Source organism: Hypanus sabinus, chromosome 28, assembly GCF_030144855.1.
Source record: "Hypanus sabinus isolate sHypSab1 chromosome 28, sHypSab1.hap1, whole genome shotgun sequence".
Taxonomy (NCBI): Eukaryota; Metazoa; Chordata; class Chondrichthyes; order Myliobatiformes; family Dasyatidae; genus Hypanus; species Hypanus sabinus.
Window position 1 is genome coordinate 11,723,541 of NC_082733.1, and position 21,386 is coordinate 11,744,926.

Sequence of the window (21,386 nt, forward strand, 5' to 3'; positions counted from 1 at the left end):
CATGTTTTTCCTTGCCATCCTGCAGGGATCCAGAATAATTTTTTTGGGGTGAAGTTGTCATTCATCTGCACTTCTTCAAATGTGGTGTGTGGCATTTGTGGTCTGATCTACATAAGAAGAACCAAACCTGGATTGGGGTAAATGCTTTGCGGAACACCCGCCTCCAGTCTGTTGAACCAAATCAGAGTTGCCTGCCAGTCCATTATTACGTTTGTAAGCTTGAGGAGTATTTTCTTATCTTCTGTGTAGGCATGCTGTAGCCTTCTGGACTGTTATCGATTTCTTCTAAAGTAAATTGCTTTTTTGGTCTGTATTATAACTGTCCATTTCTGCTGTAAGGTGTCCATCTCTGATGTTCAGATTTCCTTTCTCCTTTCATAAACCTGACCTATTTGCAATGTTATATTTCCTTGATCAAGTTATCACTCTTAATTGCATTTGACCTTTCCCTATTCTCGTGAAGGGTCTTTGACCTGAAAATCTATCTCTTTCCTACAGAAGCTGCCAAACCAACTGAGTACTTCCAGCAATAGTTGTGGTTATTCCAATCTTTCTATGTTGAATATATACTGTACTGAGCTTCCATAGCCATCTGTTTATAGAGAACTCGAAACGATTTGATACTGTTGGAGTAAAGAAATTTCTGAATGGCTTGCCCTTGAGAGAGATCCCCTGGTTCTAAACGGCCAACAAGGGGGAAAACACCAGTGTGACAGCTGTTCTTTCAAGCCCACCCTCCAAAAAAAAAAATTGGACAATTCAATAAGATTCCACTGTTTACTGAATCAGAATATTGGCTCAGTATTTTCTTTCTCAGTGCTACATTTTTTGCCTTCAATTTTCGGGTTTCCTCTGGAGGTTATGCCTTGTACATGTCTTGGTCCATGCAGCTGTCTTTTTTAATCTGAGGTTTCTGTTTCATGATTTGAAATGGTAACAGTTCTACACTTTTGCACTGGAATTGTGCTTTGCAAATGTTGACTTTCAAATGTAAGCAACAACAATATTGATCCCAGAAGAATACTACTTGTGAAATGACTTGGAGGTATAAATGGGTAGGGCTGGAGTTGAACAGTCACGAAGGATATAGGACTTAATTAGGTGCTGTGTAAAAGAAAGTGGTCTATAGTGTTTAGTAAATTTACAGGCAACACAAAGGGTGGTGAAGATACAGAAATGAAGAAGATAGTCAAAGGTTTTAGATGAGATCCAGATATGGGCAAAGAAATGGCAGGCAGAGTTTAATCTGGAGAAGTGAGGTATTGCACTTTGCGCTGTCAAATGTAAGGGAAAAGTATACAGTTAATGATAGCACTAATGTGGGGGGGGGGTCTTGGGGTCCCAAATCCATAGTATCCTGAAGGTGGCAACAAAATTAGATAGCCATTAGAAGACTTGACATGCTTAGTATAAGCACCAGGAAGTCACATTACAGCTGTACAAAACTGTGGTCAGGCTGCTCTTGGAGTGTTGTGTGCAGTTGCATTTACCCCATTGCAGGAAGGATGTGGAGGCTTTGGAATTGAATTAGGAAGTTGTTGGATGACAGGATAGCTGTAAGGAGAGGTTGGACAAACTTGGATTGATTTTTATGGTGTGTTCGAAGCTGAGGAAAGACCTGGTAGAAGTTTGTTTTTAAAAAAAAATAAAATAATAGAGAAGCATAGATAAGGTAGAGAGCTAATTTATTTTCCTTAAAAACCAGAGGACATAATTTTAAGGTAAATGGGGGAACAGTTTAAGAGATGTGCGGAGCAAGTTTTTTCCTAAACACAGGGCTAAGTGCCTGGAATGTACTGACGGTGGTGATGATGGAAGCAGATACAATAGTGGTAGTTAAGTGGCTCTTTGATAAATACATCTACATGCAGGCAGACAGGATGGGTTAGTTGAATTTGGCACGATGTTCAGCGAAGACTGTGACAAAGAGCCTGTCCCTGACCTCTATTGTATTAGCCATTATTAAAAAACAATTTTAAATTCTTGGTAGCAAGCCATAGGTCCTGCTTCAAATCTGTAGCACATCTGCTTTTTTTTTCCTGCCCTTCAAGCAAACTGCAGTGTCTAATATACTACTCTCTGTAGAATTAACCCATGTCCTTGTAAATAATGAAGCTTACATACTGCACATAGATTCTTAAGCTGCCATAAACTTTGGAAAACTTCATGTTAACCAGATTACTTTGAGTGAATGGTACCATTTCTTTGTAGCTGCACAGGCCATCAACTCCAGTGTTGAGAGCCATGCTGTAACCCAGGGTAAAAACTCCCTTGTTTTCAAGCTATTGCTTTGACCTTAATGGCAATTGATCCTCTAAAGTATTAGAGTTGCACTCATCCAGACTGGAGGGGAGTATCCCCTCATACATTTGAAATGTGGATCGTGGAAAATCTTTGAGCTGTCTGGAGCAGCCCCTTGATATGAGATTATAGCCTCTGACCTTTTCTTGCAGCCACAATAATTGTGAGATAGTTCAGTTTCAGGTCATGAGTGCATCCAAAGAGTTGATGGCAGGGGCTTGGGATGCTAATATCATTGAATGCCAAATAGATGGCTTGACTACTGGTTATTGCCTGGCATCTTTGGGGCCTAAATATTACTTGCCACATTATCAGCCCATGCTTGCATTTTATTTCTAGGTAGAATCCGCAATAGGCCTTGAGCGGTCATGGAGAATAAGCTCTGCAAAATTGCATAATCAGTGACTTGCTCCATTTTGTGTAGACTGGTAAATTAAGTATATCAGATATGATCTTTCAATGGACAATATACCCCTGGGCAATCTTCTGCTCTTTTAGAGAGATGCCAATTTACGACTGTATTAGAGCAATTTAGGCAGAGGAAAATACAATCTAGTCTTTAGTATCGCCATCAGAATGTTATCTAGTCCCAAAACTTGTGCTATATCCAGTGATCTCAGCTGTTCCTTGGCAGGGAAGAATTGACTAAAGTGTTGGTAATATAAGCTGTACTAACATCGTTTTCTCCCTCTCAGCACCCCATGCTTTCCAGTCACGCACAACCACCATACTTGCAATTTTTTCACTTTTTTTAATGCAGGCTCTGCTGAAAATGAAGTGGTTTTGTTTAGTGACACCAAACCTACATTGGCTAAGTGCTTTGTTGAGTACTTGTTCAGTGAGTAAACCTTGACCTCAGCCCCAGTCAAGTCATCACTGAATTTTCTATTCTATAATTGCTCTAATTGCTCTGTCTTTTCCCTTGTAACAGTTCCTATGAAATTTAAGGAAAACTTGCAGCACTTCATTGTTCACTTTGGCATTTTATACTTCTGACTTAGTAATTCACGGTTGTTTATAACTCCCACTGATTTTTTTTTCCTGAATGATTCTTTTGGTGTGATTAATTCAGGCTTAGATCCATGCTTCCCTCACTTAAAAATAATTGTTATTATTATCTCTCATTCCACTCTATCGCTAACTTTGCTTCTGCATCTGAATTTTCTGTCATCTTCAAGGCAGTGGGATACCTTCCTATCCCTTGCCTGAATGAGTGCAGGTCTGGTATCACTGTCCAATTGACAGGAACCCTATCCCTTGCCTAAATGAGTCAGCTCTGGTATCACTGTCCAATGGACAGGAACCCTGTCCCCACTGTCCAATGGACAGGAACCCTATCCCTTGCCTGAATGAGTGCAGGTCTGGTATCACTGCCCAATGGACAGGAACCCTATCCCCACTGTCCAATGGACAGGAACCCTATCCCCACTGTCCAATGGACAGGAACCCTATCCCTTGCCTAAATGAGTCAGCTCTGGTATCACTGTCCAATGGACAGGAACCCTATCCCCACTGTCCAATGGACAGGAACCCTGTCCCCACTGTCCAATGGACAGGAACCCTATCCCTTGCCTGAATGAGTGCAGGTCTGGTATCACTGTCCAATGGACAGGAACCCTATCCCCACTGTCCAATGGACAGGAACCCTATCCCTTGCCTAAATGAGTCAGCTCTGGTATCACTGTCCAATGGACAGGAACCCTATCCCCACTGTCCAATGGACAGGAACCCTATCCCTTGCCTGAATGAGTCGGCTCTGGTATCACTGTCCAATGGACAGGAACCCTATCCCTTGCCTAAATGAGTCGGCTCTGGTATCACTGTCCAATGGACAGGAACCCTAGCCCCACTGTCCAATGGACAGGAACCCTATCCCTTGCCTAAATGAGTCAGCTCTGGTATCACTGTCCAATGGACAGGAACCCTATCCCCACTGTCCAATGGACAGGAACCCTGTCCCCACTGTCCAATGGACAGGAACCCTATCCCTTGCCTGAATGAGTGCAGGTCTGGTATCACTGTCCAATGGACAGGAACCCTATCCCCACTGTCCAATGGACAGGGACCCTATCCCCACTGTCCAATGGACAGGAACCCTATCCCCACTGTCCAATGGACAGGAACCCTATCCCTTGCCTAAATGAGTCAGCTCTGGTATCACTGTCCAATGGACAGGAACCCTATCCCTTGCCTGAATGAGTCGGCTCTGGTATCACTGTCCAATGGACAGGAACCCTATCCCTTGCCTGAATGAGTCGGCTCTGGTATCACTGTCCAATGGACAGGAACCCTAGCCCCACTGTCCAATGGACAGGAACCCTATCCCTTGCCTAAATGAGTCAGCTCTGGTATCACTGTCCAATGGACAGGAACCCTATCCCCACTGTCCAATGGACAGGAACCCTGTCCCCACTGTCCAATGGACAGGAACCCTATCCCTTGCCTGAATGAGTGCAGGTCTGGTATCACTGTCCAATGGACAGGAACCCTATCCCCACTGTCCAATGGACAGGAACCCTATCCCCACTGTCCAATGGACAGGAACCCTATCCCTTGCCTAAATGAGTCAGCTCTGGTATCACTGTCCAATGGACAGGAACCCTATCCCCACTGTCCAATGGACAGGAACCCTATCCCCACTGTCCAATGGACAGGAACCCTATCCCTTGCCTAAATGAGTCAGCTCTGGTATCACTGTCCAATGGACAGGAACCCTATCCCCACTGTCCAATGGACAGGAACCCTATCCCTTGCCTGAATGAGTCGGCTCTGGTATCACTGTCCAATGGACAGGAACCCTAGCCCCACTGTCCAATGGACAGGAACCCTATCCCTTGCCTGAATGAGTCGGCTCTGGTATCACTGTCCAATGGACAGGAACCCTAGCCCCACTGTCCAATGGACAGGAACCCTATCCCTTGCCTAAATGAGTCAGCTCTGGTATCACTGTCCAATGGACAGGAACCCTAGCCCCACTGTCCAATGGACAGGAACCCTATCCCTTGCCTAAATGAGTCAGCTCTGGTATCACTGTCCAATGGACAGGAACCCTGTCCCCACTGTCCAATGGACAGGAACCCTGTCCCCACTGTCCAATGGACAGGAACCCTGTCCCTTGCCTGAATGAGTGCAGGTCTGGTATCACTGTCCAATGGACAGGAACCCTGTCCCCACTGTCCAATGGACAGGAACCCTATCCCTTGCCTGAATGAGTCGGCTCTGGTATCACTGTCCAATGGACAGGAACCCTAGCCCCACTATCCAATGGACAGGAACCCTATCCCTTGCCTGAATGAGTCGGCTCTGGTATCACTGTCCAATGGACAGGAACCCTATCCCTTGCCTGAATGAGTCGGCTCTGGTATCACTGTCCAATGGACAGGAACCCTAGCCCCACTGTCCAATGGACAGGAACCCTATCCCTTGCCTAAATGAGTCAGCTCTGGTATCACTGTCCAATGGACAGGAACCCTGTCCCCACTGTCCAATGGACAGGAACCCTGTCCCCACTGTCCAATGGACAGGAACCCTATCCCTTGCCTGAATGAGTGCAGGTCTGGTATCACTGTCCAATGGACAGGAACCCTGTCCCCACTGTCCAATGGACAGGAACCCTATCCCTTGCCTGAATGAGTCGGCTCTGGTATCACTGTCCAATGGACAGGAACCCTAGCCCCACTATCCAATGGACAGGAACCCTATCCCTTGCCTGAATGAGTCGGCTCTGGTATCACTGTCCAATGGACAGGAACCCTATCCCTTGCCTGAATGAGTCGGCTCTGGTATCACTGTCCAATGGACAGGAACCCTAGCCCCACTGTCCAATGGACAGGAACCCTATCCCTTGCCTAAATGAGTCAGCTCTGGTATCACTGTCCAATGGACAGGAACCCTGTCCCCACTGTCCAATGGACAGGAACCCTGTCCCCACTGTCCAATGGACAGGAACCCTATCCCTTGCCTGAATGAGTGCAGGTCTGGTATCACTGTCCAATGGACAGGAACCCTATCCCCACTGTCCAATGGACAGGAACCCTATCCCTTGCCTAAATGAGTCAGCTCTGGTATCACTGTCCAATGGACAGGAACCCTATCCCCACTGTCCAATGGACAGGAACCCTATCCCTTGCCTGAATGAGTCGGCTCTGGTATCACTGTCCAATGGACAGGAACCCTAGCCCCACTGTCCAATGGACAGGAACCCTATCCCTTGCCTGAATGAGTCGGCTCTGGTATCACTGTCCAATGGACAGGAACCCTAGCCCCACTGTCCAATGGACAGGAACCCTATCCCTTGCCTAAATGAGTCAGCTCTGGTATCACTGTCCAATGGACAGGAACCCTGTCCCCACTGTCCAATGGACAGGAACCCTGTCCCTTGCCTGAATGAGTGCAGGTCTGGTATCACTGTCCAATGGACAGGAACCCTGTCCCCACTGTCCAATGGACAGGAACCCTATCCCTTGCCTGAATGAGTCGGCTCTGGTATCACTGTCCAATGGACAGGAACCCTAGCCCCACTGTCCAATGGACAGGAACCCTATCCCTTGCCTGAATGAGTCGGCTCTGGTATCACTGTCCAATGGACAGGAACCCTATCCCTTGCCTGAATGAGTGCAGGTGTAGTATCACTGTCCAATGGACAGGAACCCACCTGATTGCCATTCCATCTAACACATCACTGTGCCAATGTTTACTATCTACAAACTCACAAGGGTTACTCATGGCATCTTTCAAACTTAGAAAGGACCTCGGTCATGAAGTTTGATATTGACACAGGTGTACGAGGCACTCCACCAAAAGGCTTGCCTCTGAGTCACATGCACAGCCTTGGTTCGGAAATGATCATTGTTATTTTCCAAAACTCCCTCCCTCCATAACACTGTAGGAATAGTTTCACAAAAAAGCTGCAATGGTTCAAGACTTCTCATATTCTCAGAGGCAGTTTAGGGATAGACAATAAATATTTCCAATGATCCTGCATCCTGAATAAATAATGAAAACGAAACTTGAAGCAGCCGACTTGATGTGAGCAGATCTCATTATCTGGCTTGCCTGGCATTCAGTTAGATCACTTCGTTTTATCAAACAGACTTCTGAAAATTTGCGAAATTAAATGTAGAATTAAAACGTGCCACCTACTCGGGCAACAATTCTCACATTTACAGATGTCACCTCAGTAACCTTTCTCAACTTGCTGCAAGTGTAATAGAAACTGTAGATGCGGAAGGACATTTGACCCAATGTACCTGTGCTTGTTGAAATAGTTTGACTCCATTTTTCAACACTAGGTGCCCATCCCTGTAGGTCACAGCAATTCATATTCACTTTCAAGTACTTTTCAGGTGGTGAACTACAAATCTCACTAGTCTTGAAAGGGGAAAGATCATCTTGCTTCAAATCCTTCTCCAGATTACTTTAAACCCCACCCCCACCCCAATTTAGTTTTACCTGTCTGCTAATGGAAGTAGGTATTTTCAATTAATTTTATCCATACCCTTTGGTTTTCTAGAGTCTCCTCAGCCTCATCTGATCTAAAGAAAGCCAACCTTCATTTATCCAGTCTTCCCTCCAGGCTACCTTTATAAAGTCTTGGCAACGTCTTACTGCAGTGTAATGGGTCTCCTATAGTGTGCTGACCAAAACTCCATACAAGTCTGATCATATAGATATTGCATACAGTTCTGTCATAAGCTCGTTGTACTGGCTAATAACGGAAAACCTCCACGTGCCTTTTTAACCAGCTGTTCTACTACCTTTTGGAATCTGTAAACGACTACTACAAGGTCCCACTATTTCTCTACACCACTTACTATTAAATGTTTATTCCTTTGCTTTGTTGCACCTTTCAAGCGTAGTACCTCAAATTCTTTGGACTAAATTCCATTTGCTATTTTTCTACCCAACTGGTCAGACTATCTATATCTTACTAAATCTTTGCTCTGAGTCATACAACTGGTGTTTGTATCATCCACAAACTACTTTGTCATGCCAATAGAAAATATTTAAATTATTAACACACCAGGGGGAAAAAAACAAGCGACCAAGAACAGAATCCCCTGAAATTTCACAAAGGTACCCATTACACTTACAGTGGTCCACTCCTGACCTGTGGTTTCCGATGTGATTGATGAACCAATGTAGGAAATGCGCACTGTTTGACAGTTGGCTCTGGGGTAGCTGGCCTGGGTGGTGAAAGATGATGTCCCTTCCCCACTTTGAGTGTTCATGGGTCAAGAAGTCTCAGTAGTTAGTGGTCCTTAAGTACTATAGTTCCTTGGAAGTCTTTCCCATTTCCCTAGAAAAGTGTCAGTTTCAGGAGTTTGATATTAGTTATGCAATTTGTGTTGCCTACTCAATGGATCAATCTGAGTTCAGTTATAATTTCAGTGCATGGGATCTAAGTCAGGGAGAGGATGCTCATATTGATAACATTTTTTATTCCAGTGGGTTTTGCACAGGATACAATGGTCATGGCTTTCAGTGTTCAGTGCCATGACGTGCCTGCAGTTGGTAGGCCAGGTTTCATAAGCATTTTGAAGTGCCCAGGTAATTGCTTCCCAGAGGCACTGTTCTTGATCTCCAAGACACTTTTTCCTCAATGACCAAAACACTGTCGACACATTCAACTATGTCATCTATATTGAATCAGAATCAGGTTTATTATCACTGACGTATGCCGTGAAATATGTTCCTTTGTAACAATAGTACAGTGTGGAATATAAGAATTGCAAAAAGTTACAAAAGAGAAATAGCAAACTCATGTTAATGGGTTCATGGACCATTCAGAAATCTGATGGCAAAAGGGAAGAAGCTATTCCTGAATTACTGAGTGTGGGTCTTCATGTTTGTGTACCATCTCTCCAATGGTAGTAATGAGCAGAGGGAATGTCCTGGATGGTGAGGATCCTTTATGATGGATCCCACCTTCTTAAGATACCATCTTTTGAAGATGTCCTTGGTGGAGATGGTTATGCCTGTGATAGAGCTGGATTAGACTATAACCCTCTACAGTCCCTTTAAATCCTGTGTACTGGAGCTTCCATACCAGGTTGTAATGCGACCTGTCAGGTTGCTTCAACAAACTCCTAAATACTATCATTGGTGTGGCTTCTTTATGATTGCATCAACATGTTCGGCCCAGGATGGATTCCAAGATGATGACACTGACCCTTCAATGGGGACTGGTCTGTGTTCTCCCAACTTCCCCTTCCTGAAGTCCTCAATTAATTTCTTGGTCTTGCTGACACTGGGAGCAAAGTTGCTATTGTGAGCTGACTCAACCAACCAATGTGTCTGCCTTGCCACCATTTGAGATTTTGTCCATCAAAGTGGTGACATTGGTGAATTTATAGGTAGTGTTTGAGCTGTACCTGGCCACACAGTCATGAGTATAGAGGGAATAGAGCAGTGGGCTAAGCACACATCATTGAGGTGCATTTATGTTGATTGTCAGTGTGACGAGTTAGTTATTACTGATCCGCATTGACTGTGGTCTCCTGATAAGGACGTCAAAGTTCTAGTTTCAGAAGTGGGTACAGAGACCCGTGTTTTAAAGCTTGTTGATTAGCTGAGGGATGCACACTCAAAATGCTGGTGGAACTTAACAAGTCAGGCAACATTTATGGAAATCAACGGTCTGAGACCCTTCATCAAAGAAGGAAGAAGAAGGCTGAATAAGAGGGAGGAGGGCGAGCTAGAAAGTGATATGTGAAGCAAAGTGGGTAGGTGAGGGTGAATGAAGTAAGAAGCAGGGAGGTGATAAATGGAAAAGACAAAGGGCTGGAGGAGAAGGAATCTGATAGGAGAGTGGTTCGTAGGAGAAACAGGAGGAGGGGCACCGGGGAAGGTGATAGGCTGGTGAGGAGAAGAGGTAGGAGGCTAGAATGGTGAAATGAAGAAAAGCGGGGGAATAAAAAAAAGAAAAACATGTTACTGGAAGTTGAATAAATTGCTATTTATGACATCAAGTTGGAGTCTACCTAGACCGGGGGTCGGCAACCCGCGGCTCCGGAGCCACATGTGGCTCTTTTACGTCTGTGCTGCGGCTCCCTGTTACTTTGGGAAATAATTGGTTGTGGCGACCCTTTTCCTGGCACATCCGAACCGACTCACAATTAGATAGCCTACGGGGGTTTGCGAGCACAGAGCTTTGGAGCCTCTGCGCCATGGGGGGCAGGTTGAGGGAGGCTTAAAAGTGAGGCTGAAGATTTCGAATAAAGTTTTTTTCCTTCGACTGCAGTTACCGACTCCGTGTCGTAATTTTAGCGCTGCGTGTAGCACACCGCTACATGGTCAGTATTTAATTAAAATGTATTTTATGTTAGTTTGTTAGTTTTTGAAATGTAAATCTAAATTTGAAGATTATGGTGATCTTGTACAATCTAAATAAGATGTTGTGGCGACCCATTTCCTGACACATCCGAACCGGCTCACAATTAGCCAGCGTTCAGGCTAAGGGAGATAGCCTACGGGGGTTTGTGAGTACGTGTCTTTTGCAGCATCCGTGCCCATGGGGGGCGGGTTGAGGGAGGCTTAAAAGCAAGGCTGTTTAGTTCGAATAAAGCTAACTTTGACTGCAGTTTACTGACTGCGTGTAGCAACCGCTACGTGTTTTTATCGCTGGCTGTCCAGAGGGGAGGTGCTGAAACGCTTTGTCGCGTGTCTGGAAGAAGTGAAAACTTTCCTGGGCAGCAAAGGGCTCAACTTTCCTGAGCTGGAACAGCCAGAGTGGCTGGAAAAGCTACACTTCATGGTAGACATGACAGCGCACCTGAACACGCTGAACACAGCTCTTCAACGGGGTAAGGACGTACAGCCCTGCACATGTTGGAGGATGTTTTGGCATTCGAGCGCAAGTTGACGTTGCTTGCCAGAGATTTACAGAAAGGCACATTGTCTCACTTGCCCAATTTGAGAGAGTTCAAACAATGTCACGACATGATAAATTCGGAGTATTTACATTCTGCAATCATCGCAATGCAAACATCGTTTGGGAAACGCTTCTGTGAGTTCAGAGAGGAAAAAAACACATTATCCTTCCCGGTCACTCCCCTAAGCATCAATCCATCCCTACTGAATACGACTGCATTGTCAGGTGTGAGTCAACCTGAACAAGTATGATAAATATTTTAATTGCCTATTATTTTACGTATATTCATATGTTTTCATTGTTCAGTGAAATAGTCCTTTTATTTTTCAGGCTGACAGCTGGCTGATGTTATTTTTGATTTGCTGCTGGCGGCAAATTTAAGTTTGGCGTTTTTCATAAATACAAGAAGGACTCAAATAGACGTTGAGTATTTTACTTAAAAGTAACCTTTAACCTAACGTCTTTTTTTCGGAGTTCAAAATGTTTCTGTTGCATGCAGAAATGTAATTTCGTTTTCTCTGCAGGAGTTCATCAATTTCATAAATGCAACACATTATAGTTTGTTTATACATAGCATAAAGGCAAAACAAAACGTTGTATGCAGTGTTATTTCATTTTAAATGTCAAACGGGTTTTGCGGCTCCCAGTGTTTTCTTTTCTGTGGGAAACGGGTCCAAGTGGCTCTTTCAGTGGTAAAGGTTGCTGACCCCTGACCTAGACAGAAGGAGGTTGCTCCTCCAACATGAGAGTGGCGTCGTCATGGCAGAAAAGGAGGAAATGGACTGGCATGTCAGAATGGCAATTGAAATTGTTGGCTACTGGGAAAAGAAAGGAAATTACAGGCCAGTTAGTCTGATCTCAATAGTTTGGAAGATGTTAGAGTCGTTTATTAAGTATAAAGTCTTAAGGCACTAGGAGGCATATGATAAAACAGGATAAAACAGTCAGCTTGGTTTTCTCAAGGGAAAATCTTGCCTGATAAATATGCTGGAAGTCTTTGAAGAAATAACAAGCAGGATAGACAAAGGAGAATCAATCAATATCTTGTACTTGGATTTTCAGAAGGCTTTTGACAAGGTGCCACACATGAGGCTGTTTAACAAGCTATGTGCTCATGGTATTACAGGGAAGATTCTAGCATGGATAAAGCAGTGGCTGATTGGCAGGAGGCAAACAGTGGGAATAAAGGGAGGCTTTGCTGGTTGGCTGTCAGTGACTAGTGGTGTTCCACGGGGTTCTGTGTTGGGGTCGATTTACATGATATGTCAATGATTTGGATGATGGAATTGATGGCTTTGTTGCAAAGTTTGTAGATGATGTGAAGTTACCTTGAGGGGCAGATAGTTTTGAGGAAATGGGGAGGCTACAGAAGGGACTTGATTTGGAGAATGGGCAAAGAAGTGGCACATGAAATACAGTTTTTAGGAAGTTTATGGTTATGCACTTTGGCAGAAGAACTGAAAGGGTAGGCTATTTTCTAAATAGAACAAAATTACAGAACTCTGAGTTGCAAAGGGACTTGGGAGTCCTTGTGCGTGATTCTCTGAAGGTTAATTTGCAGGTTGAGTCTGTGATGAGGAAGGCAAGTACAATGTTAGCATTAATTTCCAGAGGACTAGAACATGAAAGCACTGGTGAGGTCTCACTTGGAGTATCGTGAGTAGTTTTGGGCCCCTTATCTTAAAATGGCAATGCTAAAACTGGAGAGAGTTCAAAGGTTCACAAAAATTATTCCAGGATTGTCATAAAAAGAACATATGATGGTTCTGAGCCTGTATTCAGTAGAAGAATGAGGGATGACCTCACTGAAGCCCATCGAACGCTGAAAGGCCTTGATGGAATGAATGTGGAGAGGATGTTCCCTATGTTGGGAGAGTCTAAGACCAGAAGACACCCCCTCAGAATAGAGGGGCATCCTTTTAGAGTGGAGATGAGGAGGAATTTCTTTGGCCAGAGTGTGATCTGTGGAATTCTTTGGCACAGGGTGCTTTGGCAACAGTTTTTGTGTACAGTGCCTGTAAACAGTGTTCATGGGGACAGATTGCAGGAGGTGGCATTTAGAAAGAAGTAGACCAGGTTTTCTAGGATCTTGCTGTGAATCTTTGTTACTGGAAAGCATATTTGTACTTTGGGGTCAGAATAATGTGCTGTAGAGCTCATCCTGCGCAGAACATTCAGTTTATGGTAGTTTAGTTTAACAATAAGTTTAAGAATGAAGACGGGTCCATTTATATACAATGTTGCAATTAACATGGTGATATCCATTTGTGTTAATGTGAATTATTAAGCAGACTCCTAATGAAAATAGAAATCTTTCAACAAGATGCACACCCACCCAGTAATTTTTTCCAAATTGCCTTGTTCCCACTCATCATGACATAAACATGAATCATGTACTGTACAGTATCTGGACAATTTGGTCTCCAGTTTGTCACAGATGTTCCTGTTCTTTGTTTCCTCTGCCCTGCATCCTCTGCAATTTGAAACACTAATTTTCTCACTTCTCCTGTTCCAATGCAAGGTCATCAACCTGAACCACTTGCCTGACCTGCAGAGTATCCCTGGTGTTTGTGTTTATTTTACCTTTCTTCCTCTGATCCACAGTTTCCAAAGAGTTGAATGGAGCAGGCAGTGCTCTGCACAGGTTCAGCTGGGAAAGAACTGCAGAAGCTGGTCCAGGACACTCAAGGTTCCTGTGTCCACAGGGGAGGCCTGACCTTTCTGACCCTGAGAAACACAGACAGTGTTGTGCAAGACTTATGGCATTTCTCAGCACGTTCCAAACCATAAACACATAAACACCTGTGTGTGTGTTTTGTGTTAAATAATTCATCCACAGGAGACACTAAAACAAAAGCCAGAATGCCACACATGCTACAAATCATAAATTTAAAGCAAAACTGTAATTATGCTGTTCAGGCAAAGGCTGAGCAGACAGAAAAACAGTTAACTTCAGTATTGTGGACTTCTGTGGTTACCATTGTAACTAGTTTTATTTTTAATTCCCAATTAATCTGGATTTAAAATTCACATCCCCATGATGCAATATGAACTATGTCTCTGGATAACTGGTCTCGGGTTAATAGTCTGGTCAGTTAACCACTGCATCACCACTCCACCCTGAACCAGCATTGGAATGAGCTCAGCTCTATTCCCTTGATACGTCAGCTTGAAGCAATTCTCGTTCCCACTCCCTTTAAGCAGTTTTATTAAAATAAGAAGGGAACACATAAGTATTTCAAGTCGTGTTTGTGGCTTTTTGAAGCTTGAAGAATTAGGCCTAGGCACGTGATACAATTAGTTACATGTTCATGTTTGGCTCAAGAGGAGGTTGTGAATTAGACCCTGAAGCTATGAGGTGTGTTTTAAATTTTGTTTAAATGCAATAGATCAAGAAACAATATAGAAAGCCACTACAAGTCATTTGGCTAAACATTAAGTACCTCTCTGAACCAGGATCACCGATGTGTTACAGGCAATTCATGAAACATCCACTGATATTGAGAACTGTCCACTTTGTTTTCCACATCTCTTGATGCAGGACTTTACTCTGCCCTCAAGCTTACCTAGAAAAGTTACACAGGGCTGAATTTACTTAATCTGGAATGAAAGTGGTAAATGCTGCCTATAGTCAGCAGCTAGACTGCATCTGTGAAGAGTGAAGCGGTTATATTTTGGGTCGACAACCTTTCATCAGAACTACTGTAATTGTGCTGTTAGTATTTTCCATCTCTAATCCAGTTTTCAAGCCAATTAAAATTTTAATACCAGCCAATTAAAACTACTCAGCTACTTCAAGTACAAGGCAAATCAGATGTGTGGAGGGCCATGGACGGAATCAGTCGCTGGGTGGATGAAGCTGGGATACTGCCCTGTGTTGTGAGCTTGTGCAGGGCCATCAGCAGAGAGCTCAAAGGAAGATTAGGCCGAAAAGCTTCTGCTGTAATCAAGCTGTTGCAAAAATCCCACACATTTTTAGTTTCTAAGATAATCAGGGAGGATTATTGGCTTGTGGAACTGATGTGTAATTGAACTAACTGAATTTATTTAAATCTTAAATCCATCCCACAATATGGGGGAGTAAAAATCTTAGTGTTATGACTCAGTCACAATGTACAGACGTGAATTTATAAGTCTAATGGCTTGCTGAAAGAAGCTGTCCTGTAGCCTGTTGGTCCTGGTTTTAATGCTATGGTACTGTTTGCCAGACGGAAGCAGCTGAAACAGTTTGTGGTTGGGGTGACTGGTGTCCCCAGTGATCTTACAGGCCGCCTTTCTGCACCCGCTACTCTGTGTCTTCAATGGAGGGAAGTTTGCATCCACAGATGTGCTGGGCTGTCCGTACCGCTCTCTGCAGTGCCCAGCGATCAAGGTCGGTGCAGTTCTCGTACCAGGCAATATTATAGCCACTCAGTGTACTCTCAATGGTGCCCCTGTAGAAGATCTTGAGAACTTGGGTGTTCATACTGAACTTTTTCAGTTGCCTGAGGTGGAAAAAATACTATTGTGTTCTTTTTTGCCATACATCCGGTGTGTACAGTCCAGGTGATATCAGTGATGTGTATACCGAGGAGCTTGAAACTACTCACCCCCTTAACTGCATTCCCATTGATGTTGATCTTGTCTGCGTTCCTCCTGTAATCCACAATGAGCTCTTCTGTTTTTTGGACATTGAGGGAAAGGCTGTTATCTTGGTGCCACAGTGTCAGGTGTCTACCTCCTCTGTAGACTGAAAATATTGCAGTTCGATAGTTTCCTTCTGCCTATTTCAAGCTCAAGGGAGATGCAACTTTTTTTTCTCACAATGCATGTTACTGATCAAGTTTTCCATAGGTGATTACTGCAAAAGGTTCCTAAGTAATGAGCAGGAGTTTATCACTATACATTTTGAATAGCGGCTATGCATTTTGGCACCTGGCCCAATAGAACATTAAACCCACAGTGAGTAAATCAGTGCACCATCCCTGAGCAGCACAGGCCAAAATGGGCCCAATTGCAGCCCAGTCTGTTCTTAGCTGATGTCTGGAAGTAGTGGATCAGGAGAGCTACTCCTGATTTCTATATCCATACTGGCCTGAGCACATTGAATGTTGGCTCAGATGTACAACTTTGTACTTGGCCCAGCAACTCCTGTGGTTTCACCATTCTGAGGCTAATTGACTGTTCATGGCAAGTTCTGAAGGTGACTGTAGGAATTACTATGCACCTAGAATATTGCATTTCCTTAGTGTTCGAGAAACCAAGGATATGGGAACAAAGCTGAAACCAGCTCTGAATCAGCAATAATTGTATTGAAAGATGGGAGCAGGCTCAGAATCAATTGGCCTGCTATTTTCTGTCTGTATAGAGAAAGCACAATGTGCACCTCTGCATTTATAATTTTAGTGTCTTTTCTTTCTTCACAGATGCAGCAGTTATTTTATGAGAACTATGAACAGAATAAGAAGGGCTATATACAGAACCTCCACAATAGCAAGATCCAGCGAGCGATCACTCTGCATCCGAACAAGAGCCCAGAGTATCAATACCGGCTTCACAGCTACATGCTGAGTCGTCGGATCTCGGAGCTTCGCCATCGCACCATCCAGCTTCACCGGGAGATTGTGCTGATGGGCAAGTACAGCAACACCGAACTTCACAAAGATGACATTCACTTGGGAATTCCACCTTCCTTTATGCGGTTCCAACCTCAACACAGGGAAGAGGTTCTGGAATGGGAGTTCCTGACGGGGAAGTACCTTTATTCAGCATTTGATGGAGAGCCACCAAGAAGAGGGATGGATTTTTCTCAGAAAGAAGCTTTGAATGACATTGTAATGCAGTTGATGGAAATGATCAATGCTAATGCTAAGTCCAGGGGACGGATTATTGACTTTAAAGAAATTCAGTACGGTTACCGAAGGGTTAACCCTATGTATGGGGCAGAGTATGTACTTGACCTGCTGCTTCTCTATAAAAAGCACAAGGGAAAGAAGATGACTGTCCCAGTGAGGAGGCATGCTTACCTGCAGCAAACTTTCAGCAAGGTCCAGTTTTCTGAGAGTGAAGAGATTGATGCGGCAGATTTGGCCAACAGCATTAACAGGATCTCACAATCTTTCTCCATCCTCTCAAACCCCCTGCAGATATTTCTTCCCTTCCAACTTAGAGCGAGTAATGTTGGGCAAGAGAAGCCCAAAGACCAGAAAATCAACATCTTGGTCCCTCTGTCTGGTCGTTTTGAAATGTTCGTGAGATTCATGGAAAACTTTGAAAGGACTTGTCTGATTTCAAATCAGAATGTCAAGTTAGTTATCTTGCTACTCAGTTCTGATTCCAATCCAGATAAAACAAAGCAATTGGAATTGACAAGAGGTTATCAAGTGAAATATCCCAAAGCAGAGATCCAGGTTCTTCCAGTACTTGGAGAGTTTTCCAGGGCTCTTGCGCTGCATTATGGAGCTGCCCAGTTTAGTAATGATTCTCTACTTTTATTTTGTGATGTTGACTTGATTTTTTCAATAGATTTTCTGCAGCGTTGCAGAAATAATGCTGCACCAGGGAAGCAAGTGTACTTCCCAGTTATCTTTACCCAATTTGACCCAAAGATTGTACATGCAGGGAAATCTCCCAATAATAACAACTCTGCTTTTACAAAAAATACTGGATTCTGGAGATACTATGGGTTTGGGATCTCGTGCATTTACAAAAGTGATCTTGTACTTGCTGGTGGATTTAACATCTCGATCCAAGGCTGGGGAATGGAGGATGTGGATCTCTACAACAAAGTCATTCAGGTTGGTTTAAAACCATTCAGGAGTCAAGAAGTTGGAATCGTTCACATCCACCATCCAATCTACTGTGATCCAAACTTGGAACCAAATCAGCACAAAATGTGCTTGGCCTCCAGAGCCTCAACCTATGGCTGTACTCAGCAGCTGGCAGAACTGTGGCTAGAGAAACAGCAGTCTGGTCCCAGCAACATCAGCACACTTGATAGTTCAAAGAGGACAGCATAATATCCAGCTTAGCTGGAGAACTTTCTAATTTATTTTTTAATGTTTTTATAAAGCAAATTGATTATATTGTACATAATTGTTTTACAGAAAACATTTTACATTGAATAATGGAACTGAGTGTTCACGTCAGTGTTGCTGGCTGCACAGGCCCTATTTAATATGCTAGTGAATGTTAGGATGATTAAAGAATTACATTGTTTAATGTATGTTGCTCCAGTTAGCAGAGCAGAGAGTTGGGGCAACGGGAATCAGCCCAATATCATGACTGTCCAGCTCCCCAAAATTTTCTAGATCTAACTTTTATAATGTGAATGATTTGGCTATAATATTTAAAAATTTGTAAGGGTTTGAGCCCACTTAATTGTCAGGGCTATTGCACACTGACTAAGTTGTTAATCCATAACTTTTATTTGACATTTAGTCAATGAACCTAGTGTATCAAGATATCATTTGGTTGTTAACTTTGTTCCTTCTTTGTCAGAGTGTATAGAATTTAGACGGCAACCTTGTGAAGTAATGACTAAGTTATGATTAGTTTTTTTCAATGAATGTGTATATCTAGGAGAGCTTGGCTTTTTTGTGGAGGTACTTGATTAGTGGCTGTCTGGTTTGGATCAGTCATTTCTGTGATTCTCTATTATTGCCATGCCATTCTCCCATTGCCCAATGTTGCTGGTTTGTTTTGCCCCCTCTGCAGCAACTTCAACTTGTGGTTGTGTTCTGAGTTGCATGCACACAGCCTTTTTTAAAAGTGTTGTTTTCATCTGCCGTCAAAGCCCTCCTCCACAAAGTAAGCTCCTCCATTCCTGTAGTAGACTTATTTGAGCCATAGATCTAGAATGTAGGGATTTTTAATATTTTTATAATGTTTGCATAGAAAGGAAATACAGGTTTATCCTTTAAAATAACGATTTTCCTCGGGATGCAGACTCCAACACTCCATCCTGATCCAAAAGTGTAAATTTTGGCCTTTGGTTTGGCTAGAAAGTACTTCACAGGCAATTCAAGCAGAGGGGAATGAACCATATCTTTAAGATTGCTGTCTCATCTTTGTGTGCATTATTTGCAGAGCTGCCTTTTCTCTGAAAGCTGATTTTCTTTTCTCTCTTCAAACCATCACCATTGGTATTGGTGCTTGATTTTGAAAATTCTACCTCGTAGTCCAGTTCTTCCATTGAATCAGTTTCTTTACTTAGATTGTGGATCCAACACTGCAAGGCCACCTTCCCAACAGTCAATCCCTTCCCAACTGATGTCAGTCCAGCTTTTTTTTTAATATATAAAAAGGATTTCATTTGAGCCCAAGTGAGCTCCCTAGACATCTGTATATGTGTGTAGTTATTCATTTACTGCAAACAGAGTTAACCATGGGATGCTTTATTAGAGCTAACGTTGAAGGAAAAGTTGTCAAGAAGAAAATGTTTGTATATGTATTGATGGAGTGTTGGAGCAATGTTTATTGATGGTGTGATCTCAAGAACTGACTCGTTACGGAAACGACGATAGAAAAAAAACTTTCAGAAGAAACGACTTCTCTCTAAAGTGGAGGTAGTTTAACAGTGGCTTCAACATAACACTAAATTTTTAAAAGCTATGGTTGATTTCCTTCTATCTTTCACTATTTGCATGGTTGTCTGCTGATCTCATCTTTATGATATTTCAATATTTTGTAGCATTAATTTGCAGGATAGTCTAACCAAGGCCAATGGATTCTCTGTTAATTGATAAGGTGGTACCTGAACAACTCATCTTGCAACCTCACCACATACAGGGTTCACTTGTGTGCTTATTTGTCAAATATTAATCATTTTAAGCCTCTTTCCATATTTTCTGCCAGTCCCTATGAATTAAGCTAAGCTTAGTGAGTTTCATCGGCAGAAGACAAAGAGGACATCCCAAAGAAATACAGAAGTCATTCAGCAAGAACTTTGTAGAAATTTAACAATACTTTGTTTCCAGTAACTGCTTCAAATGGTTTCAAGAGCTAGCTACGCACATATCTACGTTAATTTTCCAGTCCAGAACAGAATATTGCACATGTGCATTCTAATAGATAAGATTATCATTGACAAAAAATATCCCATCCCTACTATTTCAGTGAATGGGTAAAATGCTTATACTCATTTTTTAAACATTTAAGTAGAAATGGATTGACCAAATTCGGAATTAGTTTCTACCTCCCATTGTCCTTCAGTTTTCTCATTCTTTGATGATGCTTTGTTGACTTGCAAAAGCTCTTGTTCCCCAATACCATTTCCACGTTAACAAGTGACGAAAGCTGTTTCAGCTTGCTCTCTAATAATCATTCATTTTATTAAAGTGCTGTGGGTCCCGAAGCCTTCCCACAGGTAATGTATCACATATTGGGGTTGCAAACCAGAATTTTATTTTGGATCAATGTGGAGAGGTCTAGATTTGTTTACACTGGGAGGCCCTATTTGACATTCCAGACAGTATCATGTACCTTGGCAATTGTTTCCTGCTTGTTATTTCAGAGTCTAGCACCTTGTAGAGTATTATGTCATGGAAACTGAACCCTTAGTATGCCATCTATACTACTCCCATTTTCCATTACCAATGCATTACTTGTCACTCCACCTAGGATTTTAAGGGAAATTTTCTGAACTATATTTTGCTTTGAACATAGATCTATTATATGCAGTGGAAACTTAAGTGCAAGAAACTTAATTTTGTTTGTCAAAGATTTACAGTTTCAAATTGGATGTGTTCGTAATTTTGAGGAAGACTATTTTCATAGCCAAAATATCTCCACATCTGTAGTGAGTCTCACATTGGGACAATTAGTTTATTTTTAGGTTTCAAACTGTGATGCAATTTAATATTTATCTATTATTTTCCATCTTTTGCATTGCACATTTGTAACTTTAAAGCTCCATGCAAAATTCTTAACTCCTTTGTACTTGTGTACAGTCTGGTTTATTAAATTTGAATAAAGTTCAAGTTTTGTTTTGACTTATCAATAAATACAGTATTTTAAAGTTAACTTTAATTTTGAGATTTGTGAGTTGGAACAAGCTGCCAAAGTATGGGCACCTAAACTGAGTAAGAAATGGAAGACAAGAAACGGATTGCCAATACACCTCAGACTGGTTAAGAAAAAGGTAGGGACAAAAAATTCAATTCAAGCCTCAGGAGGTTAACTTGTATTTGCATGTTTTCACTTGTGTTAAAGTAATCATTTCTCATCCAACAAT

The 21,386-nt window shown here is 42.7% G+C and overlaps 1 protein-coding gene across 1 annotated transcript in view; it reads left to right on the plus strand.

Moving 5' to 3' along the window:
• Window positions 1–21,169, plus strand: part of chsy1 (chondroitin sulfate synthase 1) — a 58,639-nt gene extending 37,470 nt beyond the window's left edge. The window contains exon 2 of the mRNA XM_059952607.1: window positions 16,579–21,169. Coding sequence (XP_059808590.1) covers window positions 16,579–18,171 — 1,593 coding nt within the window. The 3' untranslated portion in view covers window positions 18,172–21,169. The remainder of the gene's footprint in view (window positions 1–16,578) is intronic.
• The last annotated feature ends 217 nt before the right edge of the window (window positions 21,170–21,386 follow it).